The 22170-nt window shown below is 42.3% G+C and overlaps 1 protein-coding gene across 2 annotated transcripts; it reads left to right on the top strand.

Annotated features, from left to right (window-relative positions):
- Positions 1–1094: 1094 nt before the first annotated feature.
- On the top strand, positions 1095–22083 carry slc6a15 (solute carrier family 6 member 15). Of its 2 annotated transcripts, none has more exons than XM_030425106.1 (12): positions 1095–1242; positions 2905–3404; positions 9265–9422; positions 10596–10722; positions 10847–11028; positions 15024–15134; positions 16541–16782; positions 17256–17454; positions 17610–17802; positions 18796–18955; positions 19224–19386; positions 20717–22083. In XM_030425106.1, exons 2-12 carry the CDS (start codon positions 3104–3106, stop codon positions 21095–21097), a joined length of 2217 nt encoding a protein of 738 aa, XP_030280966.1. In that variant the 5' UTR covers positions 1095–1242; positions 2905–3103; the 3' UTR covers positions 21098–22083. The 2 variants fall into 2 exon arrangements, with proteins under 2 accessions (XP_030280966.1, XP_030280967.1); XM_030425107.1 differs by lacking the exon at positions 1095–1242 and adding an exon at positions 1398–1815.
- Positions 22084–22170: the final 87 nt, after the last annotated feature.

Below are 22170 nucleotides of genomic sequence, written 5' to 3'. Positions count from 1 at the left end.
AAACAAACAGACCTTAAAGGACAACGCAGTTTCATACTATTTTACTTTGTTTATATTTGGCGGACCCTGCCACCTCTGTAGCTTCAAATAGTATCGAGGGACCTTATTTCCCTCTGAGAACAGCTTGATGTAAATACTCTCGTCAATGTGCAACAGTATAAATATTTGGGGATCTTTTGTATCTTATTTATATTACCTCTACTGCTTTTTTAAAACTTATATTTGTATTATTCATAACCACTGTTTCAATTGATGCTCTCTATTTAATAATGGGGATTTCCCCATTGTGGGGAAACATAGTGCCCCTATGAACTATATGTTCATGCTTACGTTTATCTTTATTTATGGTAGCGCCAGCCTAATGTGTTACTACATATGTGTACATATGTTTATTCTGTAGTCTCGTTGTGTGAAATGGCTCTACTTGCCCATACCTTTCTTGATTTAAGAGAAAAAGCCTATCTATCAAATTGTTTTAACATCTTCTCTGATAAAAAAAGAAAAGAAATTCGTTTGAAATGATCTGTATGACTAACGTATGAAGGAATTCTTTTTTTTTTTTTTTTTTTTTTTTTGGTTATTAGGAAAAAAACGTTTCTAACTCGCCTTCTTTTTACTCACATTTTCGCAATATAGCCACAGCGGTTGCGCGAATGGATGACGCGCAACACTCCGACCTTGACTAAAACCTCGCTTTTTACGTGTTAAAACGATGCTTCGACCCTCGATGCAGCTTGTGATAAGATATGAAAAGACAGCGTGGCAATTAAATCGGTATAATTTCCAAATTAATGTATCCAGTAAGGGAAATGAGCGTTTATAAACAAACGCACATTGCATTCCGACCCGAAATCCTTTCAGTGTAGTAGTGGAGCGTACCAAATGAGAACAACAGGGAGGTGACACAAAAGATTACGCTTAATTCACATGAAATCTTACTGTTTTCTGGCATGTTTGATATGCGCTGCCATGATGCACACATTTATAACGTGTCCGCCGTGACACATAAAGTGGATAAGGAGTGGGAAACCGTACGTCATATGGGGCGTGGAGAGCGGCGCACCCCTCGGAGCGTGCCGTGTCGCTGGCTGAGAGCTAAAAGGAGCCAACCGCCGCGACCGAGGCTCACTGGCGAGTGATTCACACCGAAGCAAGTATGCCTGCCCCCTGCATGTGCTCTCACAATTTCATTCCTTGAGACGCATCATTTCAGAAAAAAAGGACGACTGTTATTCCACACTGGTGAGTACCAACCACCGCATCCTTAACGGGATTTATTAGGTTAACGATAAAGGCGTGTGATGTGTGCGAGCGTGTGTGAGGCTGACTCAAGGTGCCAGTGCGCATGATGTGGCCGGCCAGTGTGAATGATGAAACACCTCACATGGATGTCATGAAGACTGGGCGGGCTGGAGGGTATTAATTTATGCGCATTTTTCCACGGAGAACAAATTGTGCCCGGCGTATAACAACGAGCCACATGGCGCCGGGGTGACTTTTGTTTGGTTCATTATCTATTTAGACGCTCCATCCGCATTTGTGCCATTCTGGCTCATCCATCGGCCCGTTTTCTAATATTTATTTTTTTGTTTTTTATTTTCTGACTCCTCATTCCTGAGTCATGTGCAGTCAGAGAGGCGGGGAAAAAAGCCTCTTTATCTTTTGTGCGCTCACTCATCCTCCGCTTTAACTCAGACGTACGCTGATTTGCCAGCATAGCTGCGATGCCCCAGCCTCAGCATCAGTCGTCCTTTTTTCCGCTGGATTATGAAACGACGGCCTTTGCCTCATACAAACCAGGCTAATCTGGAAGCGGTAAAGGAAATCTATTAATCACTTAATCCCCTGCTTGGTGGAACGGGGTTGAGGAGGTTGGGGGGCGGCGTTGTATTTTAGCAACATGGGCGCGTCGGAATTGTTCCGTCATATTTTAAGAGGCTCCAGGGACAAACATATGTGAAATGCAACACCAAGACGCCCCTAGGATGCTGAAATGTTAAGGACAAGGATGTTGCGCACCAAACCCGCCTTTGGGTTGGATAGTGTCCACACCCTTGAATCTTCCCTTGTGCTATTTATGCTGGAACCGATGTCATACCTGTATTACATTATGATCATGCCTTTTAGAGGACAAGATGAGTATAACCCGATGCTCCCTCGGCTCTGTCAGTCATGGAACGGGCACATGTCTGCGCGTATTTTCATTTTGTAAATGGATATTGAGGGCTTTCCCCATCCCTGAGAGCTGCAAGGGGGGTGGGGGAGTGTTTGGGTTCGTATGCAAATGGCCTCCTCCCTTCAATTATTCACGAGGGCTGGAAACGGGATAGTCTCCATACCTCCAGACCTGTCACTGTCCCGGTCACCTCCACAGCCAGGCCCAGTGTTCCCAGGGTTTATTGTTAGAGCAGCCATTCATACAGTAGATTTTGCCAGCCTGCGTCAGCCATGTGATTTCCATGTGAGGAATAACTCTGCATCCCCGGATAATAACACTCCTCTGCATTAAGGGGATAAGCAGGGAGTGTGAACCTACGGATTATGCTGTGTGAATGAGTATATATGATGTGCAATGCTTAGAATTAAGGGGGGGGGGGTTAACTTCATTTCTTATGTGCGAAAAGGAAAAAAAAAAAGGTGAGCAAAAAGTCAATTCTTGTCCTTATTTTTCAGAAGTTTGCAGGTTCTGCGTTATGCAAAGTTCACTCGAGGTAAAACTAGTCAGACGGCCATCTATGAGGGCAAACAAGAGGCTGAGTGTCAACACAAAGGTCCAACTGAACTGAGGACAAGGCTCTTAGCAGTGGCTCATCAAATGTGTTCCCTCAGTGACAAAGCAGTGCCAGAGATTTTCACTTTTATTGGCTCTTTACTGACTGAAATGTTTCTTCTTCTCCCCCGCAGACATTTGGTGATAATGACGAACTGAACTTCGTGATCACTCCATCCTTCCACAGACTGTCTCAAACCAAACCCCCTTCAAACTCACAGCTTTGCACGGTCAAAGTTTAAGAAAAGTGACATTTCACAGACGACCAGCCTTGCCCTTCCAGCCCGCCAACCAAATAGTCGTTCCACCCCTCGCCCTTGATTGCTTTATCAAATGCCCAAAAACAGCAAGGCCGTCAAGAGAGAGCTTGACGACGATGTCACAGAGTCCGTCAAAGACCTGCTTTCCAACGAGGACGCCTGTGATGATTCCTTCAAGAAGAGCTCGCTGATCGTCAACAACCATGAAGGGGAAGGGAAAGAGTGCGACGTGGAGGAAGGGGGATCGGACGGCGAGGAGGAGGAGCGCCCGGCCTGGAACAGCAAGCTCCAATACATCCTGGCCCAGGTTGGCTTCTCTGTAGGCCTCGGCAACGTCTGGAGGTTCCCCTACCTGTGTCAGAAGAACGGAGGGGGTGAGTTACCGACAGCAGACGTCTTGAGGTTTCACTGTTGGCAACCATTTGATCAGTAGGAGTGAGTAGAATAGAGCAACACAAGCACGGTGATAGTCATAAGAAAACATCCAGATATTGATGGGTAACATTATTGACTAATCTTAAAAAATCAGTTAAAGGACCATTCTGGGTATTGCAACATGGCTTTTCTATCAGAGTTCGGGCTGATCATTCAGAGAAGTTCAAGAAGAAGATCAAGATTCAAGATTAATTTGTACTGCTATTATTATTATTATTATTATTATTATGATTAGGGTCATGTAACACAACTCCAGTTGAAGCTCTCAATGCTACACACTCAAAGCTACACAAACTACTAAACAAAAAATTACTTTTCGTGGTGGAGGGTTCGGGAGTAATGAAGCCGCTTCATAGTCCGGTGGTACAGCAGTGGATACTTCTGTATCTGTTGTCAGAGAACATCTTACTGATAACAACTTGTGCACTTAAGTAATTGCTTGAATCTGGAAATGCAACAAAGTCCATCGGGGTGGTAAAAAACAAGCGATATGATAATGAAATCAGTTGTAAATAATTCAACAGATTTGGTTAATTTTATTTGGAAGGGAGAGCGCCCAAAATGGCGGTAAAATGAGCTTTTGCACTTGAAAAGCAAAGTCAAAGTTGCATCAGAAAGTTTGTCTGTAACCAGTGACAGTTATGTGATAATTTTACCCTTTGCTCCTGGTTTCTTAATTTGACTAACCAGAAGACTGGTGTAAAACATGCCTGTGCATATGATTACTATGCCATCTTTCCACTTCAGAATTCTTTGAAGCAATGCTGCCCCATTGTCAGATCTCAGCAAGTACCTTGCGAGTACAGCGTTGTTACCAATAGAAATAATGGCCACGAAATTAAAAGACGCAAGTTGTAATTCACTGGAGTGATCTTTTAAAATTGAGTACAGTTGGAGAATAAACCTGCAGAAAGCCAGCAATCATTTCACGTATGCTGACATGCTGAAAGTTGTCTAATTACGCACAAAATGTTGTGACAGTGAGGCATCAGGATCTTGAGGGTGGTAGCTCGGATGGAACACCTGAATAAGTGCAAAGACGATGACTGTAATTGTAGTTTATGAAAGAGATCAAAGTTTGGACACATTGGTAACAGAGGGCAAATGAGGACAGCGAGATAGATTTCTGTGATTCACGTCTGTGGCGTTGAGGAGGAAGCTTGATTGAATAAATGGATGATAATAACACAGAGACATGCATGTAATTGTATCTGAATACTGTCAAGTCAGAAGTATAGTCTTCCTTTTTATACTGTTTTTCAGGTTGTTTAGCTTTTTCTATCATATTTCATGAGTACTGTGTTTACAGTTTGGGTGAAGGGTCCAATGCCATGATAAGAAATACAATTGTAAGAAAAGATCAGCCAGAATCCTCTAATAAGTAACAATAGATCATGAGGTTCCAGCTTTTAGCCCATAAAGAGACTCATCATGATCAGTCCTGAAATTAATATTTGGAATCAACACGCACCAGCTGCCTGTGTCAGAGCCATGAAGTCCTCCCTATGTTGCACGCATCTTTCAAAACCAGACTGCTCGATGACCTTCGGGATCAGCGTGAGAGTCACGTGACCACCCGTGTCTCTGTCGGTGTGCAGCGTGCAACATTTTACTGGCTAAACAAAATATACAACCTCACAACACTGCTGTCAACGTGCAGCAAATCATTCTGTGGGCGCTCCGGTGCTCATGATCTTAGTCTAATAACAAACCATTCGACCCGGCTGCAATCAAAACCACGATTCCCACAATGCCCCGAAATCCGCACATGCAAGAGCTGACCGCAGTCTGTACTCTAATGTGTACGTGTGTACGAAGGAGACAAGGTGTTGCACTTCCCACCTGGAGATTATGTAAAGCCATTGACTGACTCAAGAAAGCTGATTAAATGAAAACCGTCTCAGACAGGTTGTCTTAATCCATGTCAAGTTTATTTGCGCAGCCTATTGTCGTTGTGCCTGTGGGCCATACCGAACCACAACGGTTCCTGTTTTCGGCCCGACTCTTGAACAAGACAAGGAAAAGTCCCTAAAATATTGTTAGCATGTAAGGAAAACAATGGAAGCTAGATAAAGGAAAGTCTCCTAATCTTTGACAGGACAGATGTGGAATAAGTTGTTTAAAACCAATATTTTTAGTCTGCGTCTATTGACATTTCTGTCTAACTACACATTTCTATCTTTACCATAGTGAAAAAAATCACACCAATAATTCTCGACTAAATGTGATATTAAAAAGTACTTTTATAAAAGGAGTTTCTTCAGTTGTCAAGCTTAACAGTTGCTATCAACGTCGATTCAATTATTTTATATGCGATTTTGCATAAATTTGCCATCATGTAATACTAATACAGTATAAAGGTATTGTGAAATATAAGCATTAGTGATTTTAAGCCATAACATCCAGCCTTAATACGCACCTGGGATTTTTTAACCTGAATGTCAGAGTCCCTTTGTCCATGCATTATTATGTGCCATTATCGTGTTAAGCACATCCCGTGAGTTTCAGCAATCCGACACCGCCCAAAACAGTTTTAACAATACATATACTTTACTTGAAAAGTTGCCAGTGGCAGTAAATGAACAACATTTGGGTTGATCAGTGGAACAAAATCACAACAATGTTAATGTTATATACTTGAGGTCAATGAAATCAGTCCATGTAAAGGAAAAGTTCTAAGTAAAGCCTTTACATTGTTCCAAGTTAAAGGCCAGGTAGTGATGGGGGGGTGGGGGTTGGGGATCTTTGATGGATGTGAGGTGTGATCGACGAAGTCAGTATGAAGTTTGGGCAGCTTGGTAGAGCTTGAAAGATTTAGGAGGGCCAGCTGTGTGTGTGTGTGTGTGTGTGTGTGTGTGTGTAAAGTGAATCATGTTCTTACAAGTTTGTTCTTGTACATAATTTGCGTAAGACCCATCTGTTATTATCTGTGTGTGTGTGTGTGTGTGTGTGTGTGTGTGTGTGTGTGTGTGTGTTCAGGGGCATTTCAGTTCAAATCTTGACCTCTCTGTAGATGCTGTCATGTTTTCGTGTCTGTTTTAAACAGCTCTGGTCACCCTGCTGTGTTCAAAATAATTAGATTAAAATAGGGCAGGTCTGTGTGCCTGTGTGTGTTTTTGTGTGTCATCTGCCTCTTGATCACCACACACAACCACAGGAACCTATATATATCCATCTATTATGGCTGCATGGCGAGTGCAGAGGGGCCTTTGTTCTTTGAGTCCTGAAGTTAAAGGATTATTTTCATTTTATATTTTTAGTTCAGTCTGTAAAATGTCAAACAAAGAGGTTTAAATTGACCGATTCAAGTGTCTTCAAGTCGAGAATGAAATCATTTTCAGCTAAAAATTATATTCATGACTGTTGTCTTCAAGACAGACATGTTATCAGACATGAAAATAGTTGCCACGTAAAGTAAAGGTCAAGTTATTGATCAATCAGCCAACTGTTTCAGAGCCCAGAAAATGGCTTGACAACTTTCCTGGGGAAGGAATAATGATGAGTGATGGTAGCTGGAACTAGCATAAGTAACAAAATAACATATTTACTGAAGCACTTCAGCCCCTTTAAGGCGTATGCTAAGTGGGCTAAGCAATAATAACAGTGTTGTTAGTGTTCACTTGATAAAGTTGGTATCCTGGATCTTGATGAATGAATGACACATCACATTAATTGCTCTCAAAATAAGGATCAGCATCCTGTTTACATGGCACACACTGGTTACAGGTTTGGACCAATCCCCATATTCTGAGGAACTACTAGGAAATACAGGTGTGGTTCAGGTATGACAGCAGAGAGAAACGCCATTGTTTATTTGGAAACAATGGCTCCTCAAGAGGTTACCATATATGTTGCTTCATCATCAGTAATAAGTTGTTTGACCAACTGTTAATCTTCGGATTACTTAGGAACGTATGATTCCTAAGTTAGGAAATTCTTCAGGTAGGACAGTTCTGTAATAGCTGTATTTCTATCCTAAGATAAGACAGGAAATGCAGTAAGTAAACATGTGTCTATGATACAAAACATATAAAACATAATTAACTAAGATAAGAAAAGATTTCAGACTTTAAGACTGAGGAAGTTTCTGTAATGAGGCATCATCCTGTGTTTTTTGTCTCAGTCCATTTCTCCCCCATTCCATGAGAAATTCTGTCAAATGATATTCAAGCTTGTTTTGTTTCGATCAGCCATTTGTCATTTCTTGTAATGAAGATCGTCCATACCCTGTCGCTACATGCGGTGCTGCCAAAAAAAACAGGAGATGTGTCTCATCTGAACAGACTGGATAAACCAGCTACTTTACATTCATGTACTGTAAGAGAGAAGAACTGTGAAACTATTTTTAAGAAAGATGAAATGCTCTCTTTTCAGGCTGTTTGCTTTCTCAAAGTGCCATCAAAGTGTTTGAGACTGTCGAGGGGTTTTAAAAGACAATGGAAACCAGGGGAGGTTTTGATGTCAAAAGCCTCCTCCCAGAGTGAGCTGTGTACTCAGTGAACCACAATTAGGTGTTTTAATATTAGAAACCATTTAGCATACTGAACATGTACAAACACACGTGCTTAAAACAACAGATGGACTCGCACACACACTGTCTGTGTCCACTCCCATCCAAGCCAGACCAGGGAGGGACAGCAGGACTTTGGAAAGGATGTGAATGAACGTCCTGCCAGATGTGACAATAAACCGCGCTGAAACAGAACGAAACCAATCTTCAAAAAAGTACGCCCATGGCGGAAGTTTTGACTCTATCAACACATGGCAAACATTACAGTGCTGTACCACGACACGCCACCGGCGTTGACATGTAATGTTGTGGTGTAGCCTGTGAGGTGAGTTCACAAAAGGGGATTTTCAGCTCGTCTTTTTCAAGCGCAAGCATAACCGTTGCCACAAGGTGTGTTTTCAATGAAGGGGCTGCTGGTTTTTCCACCTGTAGCCTGACATCTGTGAAAAGATGCAGTGGTTTTCTCACAAAACCTTCAGCAGCGCGCACAGGTACTTTGATTTCACGTGAGGTAAAATCTGCCCGCTGCACTGTGCCCCGTATGGAACTGGAGGACAACAGGCGCATTATCCTAAAATCGTCTTCCACCGAACAAAGGCGTTTAGGTTCTCTTCCCACCGTCATGTGCCTGGTAGTCTCCCTGCTGAGGGGCACTCTGACTGTCACAAGAGATGTGCCCCTCTGTGTTTTATTGCACCGCACTATTACAGCCTCTCCTAATGTTAGTCATTCACCCCGAAACCTTAATTCTAGAGAGGAATGTCATCTTTATGACGTGCCTCAGAGTAATCCCACTGTAATTTAGGTAATTTTAGACTTAGGTATCTTTCCTGGTTTCCAGATTTTTTTTGATTGCACCACGTGCCGCGGGGGACGTATTAGGGTGGAGACACATGGATACAGCTCAGCAGATGTGTGTGTAGTAGTTTTTGTGTGTGTGTGTGTTGGGGTGATAATGAGACAGATACTGTTAAAGAGGCTGCTGTGTATTTTTATGTGCTTTTTGACAAATGTGTCACCATCAGGGGGATGTTAGGCAGGAGTAGTTAAAGTTTAGCAGGCTGCTGTGTTCGTGTGTGTGAGTCTGAACAGCAGTAACAACGTGGCAGATAGAAAGATAAAGAAAAGCTGGTGTCTGTGTGTTCACAAGGGTGTGTGTGCGTGTGTGTGGTTGCATGTGGCACCTTCAGGAACTGAAGTGGTTTCCCCTTACAGTTGCCTGATGACATTGTTGCCCTTCCCTGCGTGTTCTTCATCTAACGTGCTGTCTGCATTGTTTTGGCTGGTAGGAGCGTACCTGGTGCCCTATCTCATCCTGCTGATACTGATCGGCATCCCGCTTTTCTTCCTGGAGCTCGCCGTGGGACAGCGGATCCGTAGGGGCAGCATCGGTGTGTGGAACTACATCAGCCCTCGGCTGGGGGGCATCGGCTTCGCCAGCTGTGTGGTGAGTCTGACACTGGGACCCGATTCAAGCCTTTTGTGACACATCCATCAAAAGTTGGAATGTAAATAAGTACATTTAGTCAACTACCGTACAATTCTGAGTTAGTTTACTTCAGTCTTTTTCATTTTGTGCTACTTTATATTCAGGCAAAAATTTTACTTTTCACTTCAGCACATTTATTTGATTATTTCAGTCACTGCAGATTTCATGGTGCGTCATAAAATAGCGGTGCATTTTTTAAATTATTTTATTTAATCTGCAATAAAAAAAAACAAACACTGATTCAGATAATCAGAAAAACAATGAACATCAGGTCCAGTATTGTATGACGTATGAAAATCATTTTAGACTAGAAATAAATAATGTTATATTTAAAGATATGTTACATTGCTGCATTATGTACAAACCCAAATTTCACTCAAGGTAACTGTTATTTATTTGGTCCCCTGTGGCTAAGAAGGAAGGAGGAAGGAAATTTCGTTTAGCTTTCATGGCTAAACATAACCTGAATTCAACTTAAATATGATTTCCTTGTTTAATCAGCATTTCTGCCTGACTCATGTTAGATAGATTGAAATTTTCAGTGATGGTTGTTTGATAATGACACTCCAAACTCAATGCTACTTCACAAAATCATGGAAGTCGATATTTTGTTTCAAAGAGAGACCCAGAAATGGCAGAAATGACATACCATACTGTTTAACACTGTTTAATTAACAAATGCAACATTCTGACTTCGAAAGCAAAAAAGTTTTGACCCCAGGATAACTAGACATTCGATTTAAAATGAAACACATTAGGGAAATTGTTATTTTGGAACATTGCTATACATTAAAAAAACTATACAACCTTTGTATAACCTGAAACCACTTCATTGCTATCTCTGGTGGAATACAGGAAGTGATGCAGTCTGTGTTCCTGTCAGCAGCAACAGAGGAACCAGTGATTGTACAATGGTCATTCATGCATGTCCAAATGAGGCAAGACAGAGAAGTGACATTTCTGTAGTAGTCAAAGGTTTTTGTGACACTTTTCACAAACACATTAAGTCCCATGTTTGGAGAAAGAATTTACTGAATATATGAAGGATCAATGTCATGTTTGGTGCCCTGCAGGATGATTTGCGCTGCCCGAGAGATGATTTTGAAACTGACTCGCGTCTCTCGCCTGTAGGTGTGCTTCTTCGTGGCTCTCTACTACAATGTCATCATCAGCTGGAGCCTCTTCTATTTCTCCCAGTCCTTCCAGCAACCTCTGCCGTGGCATGAGTGTCCGCTCGTCAAGAACAAGACCAATACATGTAAGACACATCAGACTTCTTAAGACCAGAGTTAACCGACCGAGTCATTGTTACAGGCCACAGTCTGATTTCCTGAAGGGTTTTTCATGGCTGAGGCATAACGTCTTCCATTTTTTTTCCAAAGATGTGGTGCCAGAGTGTGAGAAGAGCTCGGCCACCACCTACTACTGGTACCGCGAGGCCTTGAACATCTCCAACAGCATCTCCGAGGGTGGAGGACTCAACTGGAAGATGACTGTGTGCCTGCTGATTGCCTGGTCTATTGTTTGCCTCGCCATGATCAAGGGAATCCAGTCTTCTGGGAAGGCAAGTCTCTCTGTTTGCATTGTTTGCCTTCTTGATATTTTCTGCAATCCACTCGCAAATACTTTGCTCACTTTGAGGTAGTGTGCAAACTGAAGCCAGGTCCAAAGACACTGTTAAATGACTCCTGTGATGTGACTTGACAAATTCTTCTAATGATTCAGTCTCAGATCTGACCCTGAGAGCTCACGGGATGTTGAGTGGGATCAGTTTCTGGATCATCTTATTTTATCTCCGCGTAGCAAAGCTGACAGTAGCGTGACTAGCATCCGGAAGGATTAGCCCACTGGCCAGAGGTCGGCATTTGCTTGCAAACTCACCCGACTCCTCTGCTCTTTTACAGTAGATCTTTATCAATCCACACTTTCTCATGTCACATGACATGCATTGGCCGGCGTGCTTCCAGGGTCATAGTCAAGCTTGCGTTAATTGGAAAAATGGTCACACTTTTTAATCTTCCCAGAATGAGCTTTGATGGGGAAGTCATTTGATTCTGGTATTATCCCCGCTTCTTATGGCAGGCCTGGGCCGGTTGCAGCAAAGTGCAGGGTCAGAATTAATATGGAATATTTCAGCGATCACATTTTTTCTTTGCAATACAGTAAAGTCTTAGACTTAAATGAACTTAACTCAGTAAAATGAGTCTTTGTAATAGTGTCAAAATCATGAAGAATTAGCACCCAAATCTGCAGCTCTATTGGGATTTTTAGCCTCTTTCAGCTCATTAGTTTACTTCTACATACATTCCACATTCACTCTGCAGTTCAGTCTCAGCTGCATTCATCAGAGTGTTGTGCACAGCTTTTCCAACACAATGTCTCTGATATACCTGCTGTCCGCTAACATGCCACACAAAGTTAGCGGAATTGGAACATCTAGCTGCTAAGGAACCTGATATTCATCCCAGTAGATTGTAGAAACTCCCATGTGCCTTATTTATCAGCTAGTTGTGTTGCTCTGTGCCTGTTGGAAGTAGAGTTGGCAGTTGTTTGCTAACGTAACGTTAGCTGTAACAGCTTTTGAATGTGGCCGGTGTGTTGTGCCCTCCCCGGCCATAAAGTATGTGTGCATACTATGCATACATAGACACGGTCTTCAGGTTATTGAACATCATGTCAAACATAATTTTGAACGTACGCAACAAAATTAGATGAGTCTTGGTTTTACAGCACATTTATTCTGTGGTTCAGGCTCAGCTGCATTCATCAAAGTGTTGCAGTAGACACAAAGTTAGCGACTAGCTAGTGAAGAAAGTGGAGCATCTAGCCGTTATGACCCAGATATTTGTCTCAGTAGTTGGTGGAGAGTAACTCGTACCCTATTTATCAGGTAGTCAGACATATGACTCCAGTGTTTTGCTCTGTGACTGTTGGAAGGGAAGTTGGCAGTTGCTTGCTAACGTAACATTAGCCATTAAAGCTTTTCAAGCCAATAGAATGTGTTGGTTGTGTATCAGACTGTTTAACCCCTACTGACCAAAAAACTATGCAGCTTTAAAGATTCAGTTTTCAGGTTATTGAACATTGGGTGAAACGTTTTAGGTGAAAAGAATCAAAGTTCCCCTTTTATAAGGCTAATATAAAGTGATATTTTTAGTCTGTTTAGGTTCTTGTAATGGTGTGAGAAACATTAGCTAAAGTCACCAGCTAAACAGAAGTTCCCACCTTTGTGGCAGACATTGTCCTTAGCTCAAGTCTTATCCCAACAGCTGTCTGCTGTTTGCTTGGCTCCACTGAACCTACGTCTTTCGCGCTGCATTCACCAGAGCAGCCACAGACAAAACAAGATGGATGCCTTCAACAACAGAGGTGATTTAGTCTTGCACCGTGCCACAGTTTGCACTGCCAGACAATCTCATTTCCCTGTCTGTCTGCCACATGCTGCTTCCTGGCGAAGAAATCTTGCTGATAACCGCACAGTCACTGTCACTGTCACAGTCAGCTCTGTCGGAGTGGTTGTATTTGCATAAGGGATGTTCAAGTCCTTCCATTGACATCATAGAAAGAAAGAAAAAAATAATTCCTAAAACAAAGATATTAAGGAAACGACTCTTTATTTTTGCAAACAGACTAAGAGAACCACCCAAGCTACTGATTTATTGTACAGTTTGAGCCAGATGGTCTTCCACCAACTACCTGGTGTGTTTGGATGTCCTTTTTAGTCGGCCAGAGTAGAAAATGGGCAGGAACTTTTCCTCGAAGGGGCCAGCTCGGAGCGTCTTTGAAGTGTAATCAGCGCTGTGTGGCACAAAAGAATATTAATGCCCTCTCCATCCATGTCCACAAAAGCCTTTTCCAAGGAATATCCCCACTGCGATCTGCATTTTCTCTCCCATTCGTGTGTGTGGGTGGGCGTGAAAGGGATCAGACCATTTTGGTTACCATGGTTATACGCGCTCTTTTGGCTTGGCTTGATTTTCAAGAGTGTGGTGAGGAAAGAGGGGAGGGGGGCATGATTGGCTTATGACGAGGGAGAGAGGAGAGGGGGCTCGCATGGATTTAGTCACATAGTGGTGAAGTTCATTGGAAAATATTTGAAAGAGTTAAAAAAATTAAAAATTAAAAAGCCTTTAGATTACCTCTGCGCTGTGTATGAAAAATCTCAACAATAACATATCTCGGTCACCATGGGAAAACTGAACCTTTTGTTTTTGAAGATAACAGTGCAGTTCTCAGAAGATGACCTTTGCAAGAGGCACATGCTATCTGGCATGACGCGTAATATTTAATAAAAAAAAAATAAAAAATCCCTTTTTTGATGGAACATAAGAACAGAGGTTACAGAGGAGCAGACGTCTCCTTATCACACAAAATAGCGGCGTGTTTGGCTTTTGTGCAGACCAAGGCCACAACTGTGTTCTTAAACAAGAGCACAACGCTGGGAGGCGTAATCAGAACAGGGCTGACAAGAGCTGCAGCTGAGAGAAGCAACATTTTGCTCTATATTTTGTCATAAGTGGTGATTCATAAATGTATTTTGAAGCTGCATTTCCACAATTACCATACAACCAACTAAGTATCCGGGCTGTTGTCAAGAAACCAACCTGTAAAGAATGTGTCTGTGTGATCTCTGTGGCCACCGCACAACAGGAAATTCCCCAGTGTAATTAAATTTCATTCTATGTTTCAAAACTGCACATTACCAGTAATCAAAGCTAGGGGGACAAATGTTTTAGACACTACAATATTACAAAAATACTTGTTTACAATTCAACTTTCAAAATATATATGAATGAATCCTGCTTCCCCCCTGAGACGAGTCATCACACTATCTCCCTCAGAGCTACATGTGGACCACCTTGTAGTAGACGTAATGTCTCGGAATCAGCTATGACTCAACCTTCAACCATCTCCTAGTGCCTGCCCTGCACCCACACCCTCTGCAGGTCCTGTCAGCCCACATGTCACAGTGCAGCGTCTGAGTCAGGCCTCTCCCTCTTTAAGTCTCACCTCGTCTACACAAAAAAAGGAGAAAAAAAGGACGAGAGGCCCGCTGTCTAATTAGCACGATGACTGGATAAAGGGTGCTGCACAGGCTCAGCAGCTACCAGCTCTGGCCTGGGACCCTGGTTACACAGCTTGTAAGGCACATTAATGTAAAGACATGTCGTCAAACTTAAAATTGCTCGGATCTCAATCTGCTTTTTGCACAGTGTGATGTCAAATAATTTTGACTACCACTGCATAAATAGTAAGACAGGAAGATCACACCACATTTATTTTTACACTCTGTTGTCTGTGTTCCTCAAAGAGGAACTGAACACAGACACCATTTCTAATTTTTTATCTAGAAATCTAAAAGCCCATTAAAAATCTGTCATATACTGGGTAAAACGCTTGTCCTTGCTGCTTAAAGTCTTGCCTCTAATTACTGCTTCAGCTGCTCATCTTTTGTTCAGTTTAATGTCTTCCAAGTTGCAGTGCGACACAATTTCAGACATTTCAGAGTGACTTTATTGATGTTTTGGTGTTTTAACACGATGCTCTATATGCTTGCAGGTGATGTACTTCAGCTCCCTGTTCCCCTACGTTGTGTTGATTTGCTTCCTGGTGCGGGCTCTGCTCCTGAAGGGCTCCGTGGATGGAATTCGACATATGTTCACACCAAAGGTAATTCACATTTTAAAGCCCTCTTGAACTGTTCAAGAGCAAATTCAGAGCAACGAGGCTTTTGGGAGTTAAAATGAAGCCACCAGAGAAAAATGTTTCTTTCGGGTGTTTAGTCACAGGAAGGATATCTTGATTGCAGGCTGCAGAAATCAGAAGAAAAAAAAAATGGTCACAGTTCAAAATCTACATCAAGTTCACTATCTGACATGATAAAAGGAAAGCATAAAATCCTCGTACTTGAAAAGCTTGAACCAGCAGAATTGCTCGCTTGAAAAATGACAAAAAGAATGGATTGACACTTGCCAGTTAATTTTCTGTCCCCAACTGAACCTTTGGAGTGCGCATCAAGGCGTTCTGTATCACCAAGCAAACAGTGTGAAATTAAAATCGCTCTCTGTTAAAAAAAAAAAAAGGTGTCTGAACTCAAATATTACATCTTGGCTGTAATAGGCCGGCTCTTCAGCAGCAACAGACCAATGGCTCCTCGGGCTGAAGAATCATGTCGCCATGGAAACAGGAGTTACTGAGGCGTTATGTAACGGACCAGCCGAAGACGCTCAGACGCAGCAGAGTCTGCCTGTCTCGCGTCTGCTCTTTCTCATCGGCCGACATCTTACGACTTCAAATGACACCATCTTCCGTGTACCTGCAGACATCAAAGTCCTGCTGGGTGTGTGTTCTGCTTTGTGCTCGGAACAATCTGAGACTCTTGTAACAGAAACCCAACGCGCGGCAACTGTCGAGGTGCCACATGTCATGCGGCACGACGGTACATTGAGAGTCTGCAAAATACGAGCAGAAATAAATCTAATGATATCGGATAAGCGGAAATGATGGACGGTTGATTAAAAAGCATCCTTGAATTAACTCAGGAGACAAACCCGTGAAGAAAATTGGACCAAATTTTAATTTCTTCAACTTTCCAAAGTCAAAAATTCTCTTACAGCCAAAAATATGTTAACACTCCAAACTAGGTCATGTAAAACATGTGGCATCATAACGCCCAGCCACCAACGTCCAACCCACATTCAACCACTGTTGCTCAGTAATCTGCCATCATTTTTCCTCAGCTATGAATAGATACCGACCCACCAAAGTCCTGAAACGTTTTTTTGTTTTATGTCTGTAATAACCTCGTGCATGCAAGATTCAAAAAGTCTAATTCTCTGGGACTTGGAGAGCACCATATACTGTGGATTTTGTTGTTAATTTTATCATATTTAGCAATAAAGTATTTAGTTAGTTAGGAAAATAATTTATGACCACACTTCACAAATAGCACTGTATAAGAATATGTCCATATTCCCTGAGAACATACACCAGTATCTCATATATTAAAATAAATATAACTATTTCGCTTCTGTGATACCAAACTGAGCCATATCTTCCCTTATTGTGTTTTTCAGTTGGAGATCATGTTGGAGGCCAAGGTGTGGCGAGAGGCGGCCACGCAGGTCTTCTTCGCCCTGGGCCTCGGCTTCGGGGGCGTCATCGCCTTCTCCAGCTACAACAAGAGGGACAACAACTGCCACTTCGACGCTGTCTTGGTGTCTTTTATCAACTTCTTCACCTCCGTGCTGGCCACCCTGGTGGTGTTTGCAGTCCTGGGCTTTAAAGCCAACATAATGAACAGCAAGTGTGTCGCACTGTGAGTACGAGCTTCCTCTCACATATAGATATTTATAGACATTGATGTCTTTGAGAGAGAGAGGCATTTCCTGGCGATGATCAAAGAGCTGATCTCGAAGTTCAAGTGTGAATGAAACTCAAAGTCAAGTCATGATTGAGGCTCGTAGTATTTGCATTCTTTAGACATTGTGAAAGCAGAGAAGGATGCAGTTTGGGGTAGGACTGTTAAGTATGATGTTCAACTTGACCACCTCCAAACAGAGATTGCTCACTCGTTGAGAATGCAAGTGTCAGGAATGTATAAAAATGACAAAGAGCAGATCAAGTGTCTGTATAACCTCGACCATACACTGAAATTGTTAGCTTACGTTCTACAGTGGTCTACATGGTTACATATTTTGGAGGGTTGCCGGGGCTAATGTTAGCTAGCTAGCTACAGCTTGATCGAGAATCTGACATCCTGACCCGTGAAAACTTTTGCCTGTTTTTTAGGAACACTCACAAGATTGTGACGTTGTTGGGGAATGGCATTGACCAAAGCCTGATCCCCCACCACATTAACCTCACTCAGGCGAGTGAGATCAGTGCTGAGGACTACGATCAGATCATAGAGGTCATAAAAAAGGTGCAGGAGGGCGACTTTGCGCAACTGGGACTGGAAACCTGCAGCATCGAGGCCGAACTCAATAAGGTACTTGCAAAAATTGAAAAAAAAGTTCATGGAGAGTTAGATGAGAGGTGTGAAACCATTATCATATTTGAGACTTAATGTAGAACAGAGGATTCATTGGACATACCTCAACTTTCGGTAAAATAAAGGCTCTTCTTCTTCTCTCACCCTTACAGGCGGTCCAAGGCACAGGCTTGGCCTTCATTGCCTTCACAGAGGCCATGACTCACTTCCCAGCCTCGCCCTTCTGGTCCGTCATGTTCTTCCTCATGCTGGTTAACCTGGGCCTGGGGAGCATGTTCGGCACCATCGAGGGCATCCTCACTCCGCTGATAGACACTTTCAAAGTGCGCAAGGAATTTCTTACAGGTTAGATTGAGCTCTAACTACCTCTCCTTTAACTCCTGCAAGGATCAGATAAATAATCAATCAGCGATACCCACTTTCTTTAAAGTAAAGAGTATTAAGCATTTTAAGTATTAAGTATTAAGTATTTTACTTATTTATTCAAACATCTAGATGACATCATACAAACAGCTTTTTGTGTCCAAGCCCTTCAATTTGAAGTTGTCTTGTGTTCAGTAAAGGGACTGTGATCCTAAGGGTCATGCAGGTCCCAACAAACGTTGTGGGTGCAGGATATATGCCGCAAATGTGGGTGGATGCAGGATAGCAAAAAGTGTTGTGCAGACTTCTTTAACTGTATGTTGAAAACTGAGGTAAGCTTTGACTTAATCCCTGGACGTCTATAAAATATGAAGCAACTCCAATCGAAAATATCCAACCTCTCCATCTATGGAGGGGTTATCTAATATGAAAGTACATATTTCGGTGTATTTGTTGTTTACTGTCTAAATGCATTAATGGTTGGATGATCAGCCCCTAAAATCAAGCACCGGTCAATGCTCAAAGCCTCAGCAATATGGATCATTTTTTTCTATTTTTGCAAAGCAGCTGTTACTTGATTCCCTAGACATCCATTAACTAAAGCTCAGACACTTGTACCTACCACACGGTATCAGCATTCTGTACCTTTATACAGCATTCAGAGGCAGAGCAAAAAGGAACACCCGTCTTCCAAAGGTACCCAAAATTGAGCCATTCCCTCATATAGCGGCGCAGATAGAAAACAAAGAAGCAGCTACATCGCAGGTTTGATTAATGATGCTCCTGACACAGTGGCGCTACACACCACACTGAACAGATGTGGGCCATCCCTCAGGTCGTTTGACTCCATCAGCTTTAAATGTACTCCATTTTAGTCCAGTTTCTCTCTGCTCCTCTTATGAGTTTGGCAGTGAGCGGAAGAGTCACGACAATAATGAGCTGCGCTGTAACTAACAACCTGCTTCTCTACTGCAGTGGGAGTCTGCGTGTTGGCCTTCTCCATTGGTCTCCTGTTTGTTCAGCGCTCAGGGAACTACTTTGTGGCCATGTTCGACGATTACTCGGCTACTTTGCCTCTGCTAATAGTGGTCGTACTGGAGAATGTGGCAATCGCTTGGTTCTACGGGATTGACAAGTAAGTAAACAACGTCATCATCTGCATATTGTCGCAACCTCGTTTGAATTACCTATCACACAAGTGCAGAATTTAAACTTTTGTTGGCTATTTAAGTCTTGAAACGAAGTAGAAAACCAGCTATCATATCAAATCAAGTTTCAAACATATACCTAGCTCCGTTTTCTATACCTGGGCATTGGGTTTATGAAGCAGAATTATTAAACTATTGTGAATTCTGTACCACAAGCATCTGATCTCCCCTCCTGCTGTGCCACCTCTCCCTCAGATTCTTTGAAGACCTGAAGGACATGCTGGGCTTTACACCGTACCGCTTCTACTATTACATGTGGAAGTACATCACACCCATCCTGCTGCTGGTCCTCCTATGCAGCAGCTTCATCCAGTTGATCATGACGCCGCCCAGCTATAGTGCCTGGATACAGGAAGACGTGAGTAAATGTCTCCGGTTTGTTTCTCCCGGGACCAGGAATCAATGGGGGTGGAAGTTCTCCAAACCTGGAACAAGTTTAAAGCAAATTAAAGGGTTCAAAGTAAATGAGGCAGTAGCTAAAATGGTGGAGAAAAAAAGGCAACGTTTTCACAGATAAACACATGTTCAGGCGTCTTTTAACCCTCAGACAATCAACAGGATGTGCGGCCTGCCCCAGAGACATTCAAGCACCTGTTTGATCACATCAAGAGAAAATTAGTCATTTTAAAAGCTCCAGTAAGTGGAGTAAAGGCCAGATTGGGAGAAGTGTCCCCGCATGAACTCATTCATTTGTCCAGTGAGGCTAACACTCAGCTCACCCGAACAGCTAATTCACCTGCAGCTGAACTAAGCCTCATTGTGAGGTGGATTTGCTTTACCTCAGTGAACACGATGACTGATCATCTTTTCTTAAAGTGCAGACTCTTAATAAATTCAAGCAGATCCTGAAATGAAGCAGTGAGAGTAGGGCTGCAACTAACAAACATTGAAATTTCCATAAAAAACCCCCAAAATATTTGATTTATAGATCGTGTTGCTTCATTAAAATTTATAAATACTTCACAATTAAATTACTGGTTGTAATTGTTTAAAATAATTGTATTTCATCACCACTCAGTTATTTTAATCATAACTATTTTACATGACTATACTTTTATTTTACTACATATTATTTTATTTAATCTCTTTCGTTATCTGGCACAACTGCAAAGTTTTGTGTAACTGAATGTTATTTTATATTATTTCAATGTTTTCATTTTTTCAATGGCTTTGGCTGTTGTTAGTAGCCGTTGACGGACTGCTTATACTTTGTTAGTATTTCTTTCTTTTTTTCATTGACTTTTCTTTGGTTTGTTTGACTCGGTGTCATTGTAAATAGGTTACAGCGGTTAACCCTGAATGATATTCATTTATAATGATAAATATCGAGAAAGCAGCAAACCATTACATTGAGCAGCTGAAACTAATTACATTTTCTCTTTGTTTTAGTGTAACAGTATTAAATAACATAGGCCTGATATACAGACAACTTCAGCATAAATCTTACCATAGCTGGTGGTAAAATATACCACCAGCTACATTTTTATCAATGTGGCTGTTGTTCACACAAGTTGAGGTGCCACAGCCTGAGTGGCTATTTCAACAATCTCTTGAGGGGAAAGAGTCCCTGCTCCAGAGTTTCTGTCATTTAAATTCTAAATTAGGAATGCTAGAAAATAAAAAAAAAATGACATCATTCAACATTTCACACTAGTTACTTAAGCTGTCCACTTTTGTCTGTCTTCCAGGCCAAAGAGCAGACCTTGCACTTCCCTACATGGGGCATCGTAGTCTGCATCTCCCTGGTGGTGATGGCCATCATGCCGGTGCCTGTGGTCTTCGGCCTGCGCTACTTCAACATCATCGACGAGAACACCAGCGGCCTTTCCACTGTCTCCTACAAGAAGGGCCGCATCATCAAGGAGAGTGCCCGGCCGGGGGAGGATGATGACGCCAGCCTGATTCAAGGCAAGTCGCCCAGCGAGGCGCCCTCGCCGATGCCCGGCAACAGCATCTACCGCAAGCAGAGCGGCAGCGGAGGCACTGATGTGGACACCGCACCCAACGGCCGTTATGGTATTGGTTACTTGATGGCTGACATGCCGGATATGCCCGAGTCGGACTTATAGACTGACTGTATAGTAAGCCCCGCCCGGCCATACCGGCTGGCCACTCCTCCCCTCCAACCCTCTGCGTGCGTTTAGTTGGCCGTATCATCCATGTAATTTCACTTGTCATGTATATTCATTGTAGATATCGTAGCTGCTCTCTTATTTGTCGTCTCTGAACCTTATATGACTGTCTACCTAAAAAAGGTGTGGGAATAAATGTCATCCTTGTCTAACCCTTATGCTTGGCTGCATCCCAAACTCATCTCTAGCTCCTGCTCCCTCCAGCCTTTGCCTCCTCCTCCTTGCAGATGCTATAGAAGAGAAAAAGTGTAAGCAATAAGGTGCGTGCTCCACAGGGCCTACTTGAACAAGAATCTGCACAGAGGAGTTTGCAAAGGGGCGGGTTAGGAGGTAAAGAGGTCATCTTGGGACTGTATCTGTGTCTGTGGGCAGTGTAGATCAAGCCAGCTTCGAGTCCTGCTGTAAAATAAGTGGCTGTGTACATTATGACCCCTAACTGCTGGCTGACAAGTACTCAGATTACTCTAGTAGCAGTGTAGCCGCTCTGGATGGCGTAACGATGCAAGAAGAGATTTTTGTTGATGAAAAGTTCAGGTCAACCGAGTTCAAACAGCGAGAGGATGGCCTTTGAAAACCACTCCCATGATTGTTTGAGACAAAAGTGTGCCTAAGTAATTTATATTTGTTTATAGAATACATGATGGACGTTGTATATTTAAGGTATTCTGTAAATATAATATAAATATTATAAATATATTTATCTTGATAGTTTGGATATCAGAACACCATGTTTTTAAGGTTCAGAAGTACTTCAATCCCTTAACTCCTGTGTCTTTGTTTTTTTTACATTTTACTAATGTGCTGTCAATGTTTGAGGACTAAGTCCTCCTTGTAAATATTTTTTTTTCCATGAAATGGCTTCAAATGCAATGTCTTTTTTTCCCCGTCGAGATTAAAGATCAAGTATGGTCCATACCCTGAAACTGATGCTTGTGATTTTTTTGGTTTCTTCCAATTTTACTTTTCATCAGGAAAAAATTCAGGTTGTTCCCAATACGCATGCCATCACT

The sequence above is a fragment of the Sparus aurata genome, chromosome 8, assembly GCF_900880675.1.
Source record: "Sparus aurata chromosome 8, fSpaAur1.1, whole genome shotgun sequence".
Classification (NCBI taxonomy): domain Eukaryota; kingdom Metazoa; phylum Chordata; class Actinopteri; order Spariformes; family Sparidae; genus Sparus; species Sparus aurata.
Note: the sequence above shows the minus strand (reverse complement) of the source record. Positions and strands in the feature narration are given on the sequence as shown.